The sequence below is a fragment of the Candoia aspera genome, chromosome 3 (genome assembly GCF_035149785.1).
Source record: "Candoia aspera isolate rCanAsp1 chromosome 3, rCanAsp1.hap2, whole genome shotgun sequence".
NCBI lineage: Eukaryota > Metazoa > Chordata > Lepidosauria > Squamata > Boidae > Candoia > Candoia aspera.
Genome location: NC_086155.1, coordinates 44,107,418 through 44,120,303, shown reverse-complemented (window position 1 = coordinate 44,120,303; position 12,886 = coordinate 44,107,418). Strand labels below are relative to the sequence as shown.

The following is a 12,886-nucleotide window of genomic DNA, read 5'->3' as shown; positions in this document are numbered from 1 at the left end:
TATCAGAGCTATAGGCACAAAGTATTATTTTAGGAATACAAAAAATATTTTTATTAAGGGTTTCATCTGATTAAAAAAGATTCTCAGCTAAACATTCATCTATTCATTCATACTTAAGTCATTGATTGTACATACATTTGCAAGTATCCCTTCTTGCTCTGTGGAACAGCAGGGTCTTAAGGGGGTCTTAATCCCTCCCATTTCCAAGCCAAAACTGGAAAAGTAAACAATTGTGCTGACCAAAGATGCAGACCTGTTTTCTTTTGCAAAGAGAACACTGGATTCACACAAGATATTCAGTCAAAATGTATTCTGATTAGTGTAGATAAGCATGTTGGGTAAACCAACCAGTATGGTTTGTAAATTATGGCATATAAGTTAACTTGGTGGATCAACTTAGTCCAGTGCACTTTATTCAGTAAATTATGGCTTAGCCAACTGTGTGAACACAGCTCCAGTCTGAAACTGTAACACAGTATTTTGAGTTTGAAGTACTCGGGACTTATTTAATCTAAATTTTACTTGACAAGATAAGACAAAATCAGCATAGCTCTTGATACTGAGAACTGACCTGCCTAAACAGGCCTTCTCCAGGGATCTTAAGGGATTTAGATTTGTAGATAAAAGTCATAATCTTGATTACATTTCACATGGAAAACAAAGAAACGGAATGTGATTTTGCTACTCAAGGGAAGATAAGAATAGGACCTTGAGGGTTACATTTCTCTAAGCCTTTTAAGAGACAACTGGAGCCAATCCCACTCTGTTACTCCCACGATCAAAAACAGAGTAGTACTGGCCAATAAAAACATCTCCCAGAATCCAGAGTGGCCCAGTTGCAGTTTCTATATCTAAACCTTGGAAGCCGCTGGTGCACAGGTTCATCCCATCGCTATTGCCCTATGAGAAAGAGGATGTGTAGGCATGAAAGCAAATAATATTAAATTATGAGAACCAATCATGTTCAGATTTGTATGCCAACATTTACACTCACGCAAGAGCAGTTTTAACCACAGAAATTAAAATGCTAGAAATTGAAGTCCCTCTATCTGGAGGATGACCAGGCTAGGGCAGATTGTTGTAGATCTTCCAGTGCACAGCTAAGGACTGAGATAGAAGGAAGAAGGCAATGACTGGACACTCAGCCAATCAATGGTGGCTTGAGGGTATGGAGGAGTCATGAAATCTCTAACCTGAAGGCATGCAACAACTTGTCTCTCTAGTCTGTGAGCTTAAAATAAAAATGATGGCAGCACTAGCCCAATGATTTTGAAGACACCATGTTAAGGAAGAGTGTGTTCTTCTGCCTTCCATTTAGCCCCCTTCTCATAACTGAATATTACAGACCCTTCCCATTCACCTCTCTTTCTCCTTTCATGTACTGATCTATAAAACTGCACCTCAAAGAATGTGAGTAGGGGAGAAGCAGACTTTCTGCACTGCCATCTCCAAAGGATTCTTGTGTATGAAAATGAAAGGATTCTTTTGGTATGCTGCCAACTATATAACTAATGACATTATCCTCACTATAATACATTTTGTAGAACAATAATAGCATCATAAATCAAAGTAATTCCTTACCCTAAAAAGGAAGGAAAGCCTGAACGGTACATGTAAGGATGTATATAGGTGCCTTCAAGTCAGCGTTATATATGTGTGTGTGTGTGTGTGTGTGTTCTTTATGAACTTTGCATATATGTCTTCTCATAATGACTAAGATGCTGGCAAGAGGGAGTAGCATGCTTTATTGTGCTGGGAGGGATCACACACCCCTCAAGAGAAAATGCATTGGAAAAAAGAGGAGAAAAAAGGCCACAGATTTGTGAATGCTAATTTATATGTATAGAGGAAGGTTTAGAAATAATTGTTAAAATGAAAATGTTAGACCTCACAGCTGAATCACCTGACCAAATCTTTTGGATTATCCCCAGTTTATTGCGATACCTAATGAAAAGTTCTGGAGAATTCAAAAAACTGCACATTGTTTTGTGATTGTCATTTATTGTCATTGTCATTAGGCTTGTAGGGAGGTGGAGGCTGGAGAACCCTGTCTTCTTAAATGTTATCTTATTCCATAAATTGACTTAGAAAGATCAAGTAAGCTTCCCCCTACTTTTTGTTGCACCTTAACTTTTAGGTTAGCCACAAAACTAATTCTAATAAAGATTTTGATCTAGAATGGATGCTAGGGTTTTTTTTTTTTTTCATGGACAAACAAGGCTATCACTGTGGTAAATAATCCTTTCCCCACTGCACTTTTCAGCAGCAACGGAGCTTGTTGAACACATAAGCACCTGCACCCTTCCCTTCTTCCCTCCCTCCCTTCCTTCCTCTCCACTTGTCCATAAGCAGCAAATATTATCAAAAGGAATGAAGAAAATCTGTCCTTTCCACTTTCTTTAGTTTTGTTTAGTACAATAATTATTAAAAGGTGTTAATAGCTGGCTAATTCTCATTAAGCGACCTTCATATGCATCCTTAGGAAGTCTGCTTTGACTTTTATCTAGCTTGTCTCTCTGAATCTCAGCCAGCAGCTGAGCATGTGAATGGGGAAACTCTTACTAATACATTGGTGCTCTTTCCCCATGCTCCATTACGCAGTGGAAAGTTAAAGGGAGTGCCCCCTGCTTCCCTAAGAATGGCACATGTTCTGTCACGTTACATAGGAGGAAATGAGTGACAGCACTTACCATGAGGATGTAAGCCTCTGGAGTAAGAGGATAAGGGTTTCCATTGATTGTGAAAGTGACAAGAGGCATCTCATTGAGAATGTTGCATTCCACAGCATACTGCAGAACAAGTGGTATATGTTTGCAATAGTGAAAATCCAATATTTCAATTAAGAAAACAAACAATGCTAGACAAGAAGATGGACAATATCTATTTTTCACTCCAAACTTTTTCTTTTGAACTGTGTTGTAAGATATTACATGCATATCTGAATCGATGTCTTCAAATATACTAAAGCACTGAGCCAGGTTTCAGTCCAAAAATAGATATCATGGTATGGTGTGGGTTAAGTACCCCTTTCTTCCTTTACATCTGCTTTGTTTAATCTATCTCCCTCCAAGTGCTGCTTTTTATTTAAGAAAATAGCTCTGAAGGCTGCTTGTGTTTAATATGCTAACACACAATGTCAGAGTGGTGAAAAAAGACTGCTTTAGGTGGGAAGAGGACCAGTGCTAACCCCCCCTTGCTCCATGCACTGCCTTCCACATGTTTTTGCCCAGCAGCAATTGGACCATTTATTACTCTCTGGCCAGCACCCACCAATTGCCTTAGAGGGTCTCCCCCTCAGAGTAATATCTATAGGGCAGCTAATGGGCTGGCAAGCCACTCTCAAAAGTTACACAACTTTGGGACAAAATGGCAGCTGCTTCAGAAGCTAAATCAGGAGGGGAATGAGGGGGAGGGCTTGGCCCAAATGCACTGCCTCTCCTAAGCCCCCTTTAAAGCATCTTCATCTTTTGCCAAATTGTAGCTTTAATTTTCTTTAAAGTTCAAAGAACTAGAATGTAATGAAATAGAAAGAAACAAAAAGAGGAAACAAAAGAAAGGATAAACTAGGAATGCAAAGAGACAATTTTAGATTTAGATTTGTCCTAGATCAGCACCAATGTTAGGATGCTGTTACTGGTTTCCAAATTGGGACCTACCTCATTGTCAATAGGTTGTGCCCCAATTAATGTCTGCATTTGCTTTATATCTTCAGAAGGGCCTGTGATGAGAGAAGTTCCTGTGTCCACTATAGCCTGACATCCTTCTGCACAAAATGCAACTTGCCCACCAACCTGGATACTGAAAAGAAAGAAGATGAAATAAACTTGAGATTGTTTTGTTTTGTTTTGGTGGTAAGGCAAGGAATTGCTTCTCCATGATATTTACAGTGGTACCTCTTCTCCCAGAATTATTATAGGTTCACTTGATCCTAACACTGTTTTCTTATATTTGTTTTAATGTCTGCCACTTCTTTACTTGTTCCCTTTTGCAAAAGTCTGTGCCTTGTATAGGTGATAGAGATCAGAAGATTTTAAAGGATAAATCGGCTGCTATGTGTTGTACAACATTTTGGGTTGTACCATGGAAGAATATCTTTGTCTCCTAAAATGTGGACAATAGTTAGAACTCTTGAGTAGCTAAGGAAGACACTCTTGGAATTTTGGCATATCACAAAGTTGTTTTGTTTGCCTCTATCTGTGACTGTACTAGCCCTGCCGGAATCTCTGTATTTTCTCTTAACATATGGATAAAGTTAACATTACCTGGTTTGCAAAAATTCAGATGCAGAAAATGCTATCTTTGTGTTGCCATCTAGTAGTCATCTGGATGTTTGCAGCCCAGATATGGTATCTATAATAAAGTCTTGTCTACTTTCATGGGTCCAGTTTAATACAAGTACTTCATTCTGCAGCTCCTCAGGCAGGAACTGCATGGTCAATCATTCAGTAAGAAGAGTTATTTTGCAGATTTGGTATAGTTCAAGTATTCCATAAAGAAGCTGAAAAAGATTTATGGTTTCTGATTTCAAACTTTCCTAGGACTTTTGATATCAAGGGAGCAGAGCTGAATAGATATAGGTGGGTCTCTATAGGAATGAAACATATAACTGTGCTTTAGGTTCTGTGATTTTTTTTGGAATGAAGCAGGGATCCCTCTGTAATGATAGCAACTGAACCCAAAGCAGGAACCCTTCCTGAAGCTTCATGGGTGACTTGGAATTTTACAAAGCTGAAGAAATTTAGACAATATTCTAAACATTGTTACTTTGCTTTTCCAAATATAAAAGAGGGTAGGAGGAGGAATAGTCAAATGATAGACAGAATTTCTTTCATCCACAATGAATTATTTACCAAATGGGAGGGGATCACATTGGAAAATACTGTTGTAGAATGATTATTTTCTGTTACAGACAATGGTGTTTTTAATATACATCATCATACCAAATAATAAAAAGATTATTACAACTCATTGTAACAGTGGAAGGTTGGGACTCATGAAACAGATGTGGTGCTTCTGTGAAAGACTGGCAAGTCTGAGCCCTAAATGCACAATAACCCTGAATTCTAGCATTCATCAGTGTTAGAAAAGTAGCTATTATCCCAGAGAATCCCCCGCTACTTCCAAACAAGATACATACTTATCCAGTTGGATCTGCCAGTATCCCTGCTTAGTGACTGGAATCCAGTTGAGGTTTCCACTGAAATAGGCGTTATCATAGCCACCAAAAATCAGTTCTCCTCCTACAGAAGAATCAGGGTTTCTGAAGACAAAAAGAAATAATTTTATTGAACACGAGCCTTTTTTGGTGAGTTTTTTCTATTACTGTATTTGTTCTTTTCAAAATTCTACACTTGAAGAACATAATCAGTGCCCCACATTATCTAAGCTAGAACCCCCGGCTTCTCATGCCAGTCCTCTGGACTCTCTCCAGATCATGCCCATATGTTGAACATGATGATGAATGGAATATTGGCTGAGTCTGAGAAAGAGAAGTGCACAAATGAACTAATTATCCCATCCTATACTAAACAAAAATAAGGGTATATCCATAACTTGGCTCACTTTGGACTCTGGTCCCAACTATTCCAGTCCTGGAATAAGGAGCCTTTGACCAACTTATATGGAAAAGAAAAAGCTTTCCTGTCCCTGCTGTACAACTGCTTTTTAAATAGCCAACCATGTGCTTGCCTTTGGTATTAGCTTTTATTGATTTTAAATAACGCAGGCACTGGTCTGGATAGAAAAGTTACTATTTGGCATGAAGAGTCAGCTTCTTATACCTGTTCATGTAGACTGAGAATATTGGTAAGTCCACCAGGTTTTGGGCCATCATATTATCAAATACAGGGGTAACACCATCCACAGCCAGGGATGGATAGGCCAGACCAAGTATCCCATCAAATTCTGCATCCAGAAAGGTGTTACCAGGCTCAGAGACACTTTCTGCAAACTGTTGATTGACTATAGTGAGTCCTTCAACCTGAAGAAAAAAGTCCAAGATATGAATTTTAATCTGTGGCAAGAAACCAGTCATAGTAATGGTCCATGGAATTCTTTTAAAAGGGAAAGCCTAAAAATTGAGTTGAAGTGTTCACCCATCCTCAAACTGGCAGGAAATCATACTGGTGTGTAATTTTCTGCCCCCATTCCCAGCTCTATCCAGCCACTGTTCCCAGTCACTGCAGTCAGTTGGCTTCCCTTCAAAGTAATGGGTGACAAAGCTTAACATATTTTGCACATTTTGGTGCTGCCTTGGATGGTACTGCAATAAAGATAAAATGCTACTTTCACGATGGTACTGCTAAGGGCAATTTATGGCTATCTCATTCATGGGCTGGGGATGAGATGAAGACAACATCATGGGGACATAAGGAAAAAGATATTGCCAGAACATATTTGTGCTATGGCTAGGTGGCAGTATGGGCATGGCTATTTTAAGGTAGTCAGTCGTTCTAAAACAGCCTTTCTCATCTGGTGTTCTGTGGAATCCTAGGGTTCTGCAAGATGTTGCTAGAGATTCTGCAAGAGATCATGATTGAAAAAAAAGGGGGGGGTTAAACTTTGTGCACTGTACAATGCTAGCTGTAAATACCAATTTTTATGCAGGAGTTCCCTGAGACCTGAGAATTGTTTCAACAGTTCCTCCAGGGTAAAAGGTTGAGAAAGGCTGTTCTAGAAGAAAGGAAGAACACATGGGGAACAAAGAACATTGTCCAGATAGCCCTTTCCATGGTGGGACGGGAACAATTCTCCCCTGCAGCTCCATGCATATCTTTAAAATTTGTTTTAAGGCATTGGGGGAATGCCTCCTGTGCTCATCTGTGGGGCATGGAAGACCACAGGAGGAAAGAGGGAAAGGGAAGTCCAATTACTCAGTGGAAGATAGATTTCATCAGAGTTCTACTAATGAATTATATGGACACATACAGAAAACGAAAGTAAAGCCTATTAATGATAACTTGAAACCTGGTTCCTTGATGGCATACTACCAAAAATATTTTATGGTCCAGTTTTGTAACATGATGGTCACTTTCCTGGAAAGGACATCTGAAGCGATAAAGAACTGTGCATTTGGAACTCAGTGATAAACATAGATACTGTAGTTTTCTACAGGCTGGATAATGCCTTACTGTATCAGAGAGTAATTGGTTAAATGATAAAGCATCACATTCTTTTTAAAATCACAATAGGATCTTTCACTTACAGTCACTTGATCCATTCCAATTACTCCTGTCAAGCTACCTGTGCCATAGTGAATGGAAAAAGAAGTACCCACTTCAGTGTAGGTGCTGGACTTTGATGGGTGAAATCTGGAATGTTCAACTGTAATTGAAAATATAAAAGAAAACTGAATGCTTGTATCTCTGACACCCCTTAATTGGCCTATGGACTTTTGCAGTCCAGCCCTATGCATATTTACTCAAGTATGTGCAAGATTACAGCCTTATGAATCCACACAGCTATATACAGCGAATGGACTCTATTGAAAAATAAATTCTTTAAAATAAAGCAATATAAATGTTCTATTTGTAGTATTGGTTATAAGATGGCCATTCTGCACATGAGAGTTGCCATCTGATGCCATAGTGATCCAGTAATGAAAATATACTTATGACTGTAATTATGCTAACCTAAATTATACAAGCACTCCATATGCTATATGGTCTTACCTCATATGCATATTTTCTCAAAAATAAGTTGTTTGGCATGCAATAGAGAATACTCATGAAAAAGTGTGCAAAAGACAACAACCTTGGGTTGCCATCCATGCTGCCTTATCTTTTATAGTGAAACTTCCTTCTGAATAAATATACTTAGCATTGTACTGCTATATTATTATTACAAGTCTTCATTCACCCGATTACTTTTCAGGCAGGAACTTCTTTCTTTTTTCATAACAAATCTTTTTTCTGCATGCAATCTTATTTTAGCATTTATCACTGTAAATGGGCCCCCAGGTGGTGAGATTTGATTTCGTTTTGCAGATTGGACAAAATGTTAGGATACTACAGCATGCTACAACTACAGTAGAGTGGCTGCAATATTACTCTTCTACTCAATAACTGGATTTACAGTGTTGCACATAGTGAAAGTGCTGTGCAATGCCTATTACATGCAATTGCTTACCAAGGAAATCAGATGACTGAAAATTGGCATACATATGGATTTATTGGAGGCATGAAGAACATTTACTGATCTGCACTGTGCTAAGTTCTGCAACTACCTCTAACATAAAAAAAGTTAACCTGTTTTCACCAAGTATAATTTAAAGTAAATTTCTTATGTGCAAATCAATGCTTGCCCTCTAAGAAACCCAACAGGCCTCTCTTTAGGCTTTATTAATATGTATCCATTTTATATGGAGCAAAAATCAAGGTGCTGTATTTAAAATCAGACACATGCCTCCCTTCCCCCTTGCCCAGTCCATACCACAAGCCTTGCTGACACAGTAAACAGATGGCACCCAGAGGTTGGAGGAACCAGTGTCAAAGAGCACAGTGAAATTCTGTGGAGGATTCCCAATGGAGATCTGTCCAAAGTATTCCACCTGCCAGAACAGGAAAACAAAGAAGCATTTCTATTCCACACACTGTGATGGAGAAGCTCTCATCAGGGCTACACAAAGTTGGAAACCTTCCCCAGACCTGAAGGGAATCTTGTCAGATGCAATCTTCTCCAGTCAGCATTTGTATTCTGCATGATTTTTTTTATTTTTGCATAAATGGCTCAAGGGTCTAAATGGGGTTTAATTCTAGTGCTTTTTTTTAGTTCTCATAATCCAATTATGCACGTGCATTTTTATTTGTCACCCCTAGCATTTAAATTGCAACATTTTCTTGATTAAGATATGTATTTATTTTTCCAGTTAAAGTATTTCCTGTTTTGTTATCAGCGTGCTCCCGGATGTATCCTTTTTGAGGCATAAGAATGTTACATAAATCTAAAATCTAGAAAAAAAAAAGAGAGAGACTTATTAGAACATAAAGAAGTTGGCTTATTCTTCTGGCTGGGGAATTCTGGGAGTTGAAGTCCACACATCTTAAACACTGCTCTAGAGACATAGCCCATGTTTGCAACTCTTTAAGGCAACCGTATCTTTTCCCCAGATAATGCCTCATACCAGTAGAATATAGACATAATGAATATGCGTAATGCACACATATAAACTGAATAGAACCCTTTGTCCAATGCCAGCACTGCATTCCTCAATGGCCTCGTAATATAAAATAAATGAGCAATATGTGGCACACTGTCAAATAATTTCAAGATTTCTATAGGCTGAGAGTTTAATAAAATTAAATTCAGTCAAGGAAAAAATGGTCACATTTGTCTTCTTTGTAGCTAACCCGTTTCTGCCCCCCATGGTCTCATTCCTTTTTTGACTTTAACTTACATCAAGATAGTTAAGGAGAGGTTCATTGGCTTCTTGGAATGCCGAGCAGTCTTGGCTGTACTGGATCATGTCTATTTTATATTTCTTCTGAAAGTGAGACAATTGCCCATGTTCCCTCAATATTTGCCGCAAAGATCGATGTCTTTTCAGGGTAACTCTTGAGAGGAGGGAAGGAACTATATGGTTAATGCTGATTAACAGAAATAAGATAATGTGGAAAGGATTTTTATGAGGCAGTACTAGAATTCCGCTGAGTTTAGGGTTTTTATGCATTGTTCATATCTTGAAAACTTTGCCAATGGTGCACATGAAAGTAATTATGTATCAAATTCAACACTTGAAAAAAAATTCCTCTTTTGCATACTTCTGAAAGGAATCCAATTCATCATAGTAGCAAATAGATCTCCTGTGATTTATCTTTCATTTGGCATTCACTGTTGTGCACTATGTGATTCCCACTAGCAACATTTCTTGCAAGGTGTGATTTGATTATACATCACCCTTAATATATTTATGAACAGTTGTGGCGGTACAGGAATTTGGGACAGAATGAACATCAGGATGGACTTGTTATAGTTTGAAGAGAGTAAAGTAATTCCATAATTGTTTTGGGACCCCTCCCCCCACTACAATTAATATGTTCACTTAACGATACTACTGATTATTCACAAAACATTCCTGATGTGTTTCTGCTGATACTGGAACTGTGCTGTATTTATATTGTAGGAAGTTCAAAAAGTTTCAAGGGACTGATACTCCCAATGCAGCCTTGTAACTATGTAATTTCCAATGCTCAATGAGAACATTGGGGGTGGGGGAGAACAAGAAAGAAATGTGCTTACCTTTGCAATCCACTGGCCATCCAAATGTAAAACACTAAAAGGATCAACCATTTCATTCTGGCAGTGCAGGACTTCTGCTCTCCTTGACTTGTAGGAACTGAACAAAAGCTTTCTTCTTATATCCACTACCCAGCCCAATCACTGAGATAAAACCTCAGGGGAAAATGTACACTGTGAAAGCCACACCACTTAATGTCAATATGGCATTTTTAGAAAAGAAATTAGTCACTGTACAGGTTTCCCTTTCCAGTGATCAGAGGTTGGACAGTTCTTTAATGGTGAAGCAGGAAGTGACTGGAGGAACTGATTGGGGGTGACTACAAAGAAGATCTAGATGTTCTTCATTTCCCGGAATGTGTTTTGTATAGGACTCACTTTGGGGCTCCTTTGTGTATATGGGACTGACTGCATTATAGACTCTCACTCTGCCCGCGTGATAAAGTATTGGCCATGAAGGTTTATACCAAAAATGTGCAAATGAAGAGCAATTTTGCTTTTAAAGCTATGAGCAAGTGTCAGGTTACAGGCTATTAGGAGTTTTGGTTGCTTGTTTCATAGCAACCTAATAAAGTCAGATAAGTCTGCTTTTTAGTTTTGGCCTCTTGTGTGTAAAGGAGGTATTTATAGACTACTTGGATTTTCCTTCTTATGCTATCCTAACTTAATTTCCTTTGCTCCTTAGCTAGGAGGTTTTATCTATTGTATCTGTGAATTGTTATTTTTCAGGCAGGTTTGTACTATTTATGTATAGTTCAGCAATTTATAGAATACTTCACTTTGTTGGACTTGGTCTCTTAATTTAGCTAAACTAAACTACACTATAAGCAAGCTTTTGAGTTTTGTGTACTGGCAGGGTGGGGGTGGGGACTTGCAGTTTTTATCATGTACCTAACGTGTTTTATACCTATTGTAGTCTATAGATTGTGGGAAGTTGTTTTTGAAAATATCACATTGGGCTTAAACATTTTTTTTAAAATGTCAGAGTGGCCATAATAATCAAGCAGTTGCATAATTGCATACCCGCACTGGACAGAGCCAGCTTTTCTTTGAAACGGGAAGATTCCAATGTTTCTGGATTTCATTCATTGTAAAAATCTGAATATCTGTGAATGCAAGTTTACAGTGGGTGCACTCAATCTCAGTCCTAAAGGCACATAAATGGACACAAATATTACTGAATATATTTTAGAAGTACCCCCTTTTGCCTAGTCCAGCTGTTATTTTCCATGCATTTGCTTTCTAGATGCATCAGCTGCTCCTACCTGAATTTCAGATGGAGAGGCACTAACTTTCACTGTCAGGGAAACAAGGAAACAAAATTTGAATGCATAGTTTCTTGGTGCAGTTAAGATTGTCCATGTTTCTTCTGTAATGTGTTTACTTGCTCAAAAGGCTTTGCATGATGCCTATTTTGCCATGAGCTAGATCAGGGCAATATTTCAAAGTGTATACACAATAAACTAAAATTTGCTGGAACCATGATGTGTTCTTATTACAAAATATTTATTTATTTATTTATTTGATCTTGCCACTGCCCATCTCCCCCCAAGGGGGGACTCTGGGCGGATTACAACAAGGATAAAAGCATTAAAATGCCATAAATATAAATACAAATATAATATTGAAGATAAATACAATATAAAGCCCAGATGATGATGCTAGTTGGAATATCATTCATGTGTATCTAAAAGGTCGTTTTAGGGTGCTAACCATCTCCAGGGGTGATTACTCCCCTTCCCACCCCAAGCGAGGTGTCAGAACCAGGTTTTTAGTTGTTTTTAGAAGGCCAGAAGAAATGGAATCTGTCTTATCTCTGGGGGAAGGATGTTCCAAAGGGCAGGAGCCACTGCAGAGAAGGCACACTTCCTGGACCCCGCCAGATGGAATTCTCTTGCGGATGGGGTCCGTAACATGCCCTTTCTGCATGATTGGGTGGGGCAGGTTGATGTAACGGGGAGGAGGTGGTCCCTCAGGTACCCTACCAACACCTTGAATTGTACCTGGAAGCAGACTGGCACCGAGTGCAGCTCACGAAGCAAATGGTGTAATGTGTGCCGATCTAGGGGCACCAAAAATTGCTCACACGGTTGCACTTTGGACCAGCTGTAGCTTCCAGATACTCTTCAAGCATAGCCTCATGTAGAGTGCATTGCAGTAGTCTATATGGGAGATGACCAGGGCATGAGTGACCATGTGAGGGGTCTCTCGATCCAGGAAGGGGTGTAACTGGTGCACAACATGAAGTTGAGCAAAGGCCCTCCTGGCCACGACTGCCACCTGCTCTTCGAGCAGGAGTCATGAGTCCAGTAGGACCCCCAAGTTTTCCACCGGGTCTGTCTGGGGCAGTGCAACCCCATCCAGAACCAAAGATAAATTCCTGGATACCGAGGAGCTCCCCACCCACAGCCACTCCATCTTACCAGGGTTCAGCTGAAGCCTGTTGTTCCCCATCCAGACCCCCACAGCCTCCAGTCACCTGGAGAGCATGGTCACAGCATCACTTACTTAACCTGGGACGGAGATATATAATTGAGTATCATCAGCATATTGATGATACCTCATCCCGTGATGATGGATGATCTCACCCAGCGTTTTCATGTAGATGCTAAAAAGGAGCAGAGAGAGTACCGAGCCCTGCGGCACCCCACAA

General features: G+C 39.3%; 1 protein-coding gene across 1 annotated transcript; it reads right to left on the bottom strand.

Moving 5' to 3' along the window:
- Window positions 1–452: 452 nt before the first annotated feature.
- CTSE (cathepsin E) lies at window positions 453–10,369 on the bottom strand. The gene is made up of 9 exons (XM_063297482.1): window positions 10,237–10,369; window positions 9,395–9,551; window positions 8,431–8,548; window positions 7,205–7,323; window positions 5,781–5,980; window positions 5,138–5,260; window positions 3,657–3,798; window positions 2,691–2,789; window positions 453–900 (listed from the first exon to the last, which is right to left on the bottom strand). The coding sequence occupies exons 1-9, from the start codon at window positions 10,290–10,292 to the stop codon at window positions 736–738; spliced, it is 1,179 nt and encodes a 392-aa protein (XP_063153552.1). The 5' UTR covers window positions 10,293–10,369; the 3' UTR covers window positions 453–735.
- Window positions 10,370–12,886: the final 2,517 nt, after the last annotated feature.

Coding starts and splice junctions, on each gene's coding strand:
- CTSE (XM_063297482.1), bottom strand. CDS start 10,292: ATGAAATGGTTGATCCTTTTAGTGTTTTACATTTGGATGGCCAGTGGA. Junction 3,799..5,137: donor TGGCAGATCCAACTGGATAA/GTATGTATCTTG, acceptor CTTTCTTTTCAG/TATCCAGGTTGGTGGGCAAG. Junction 901..2,690: donor CAGAGGCTTACATCCTCATG/GTAAGTGCTGTC, acceptor TCTTTCTCATAG/GGCAATAGCGATGGGATGAA.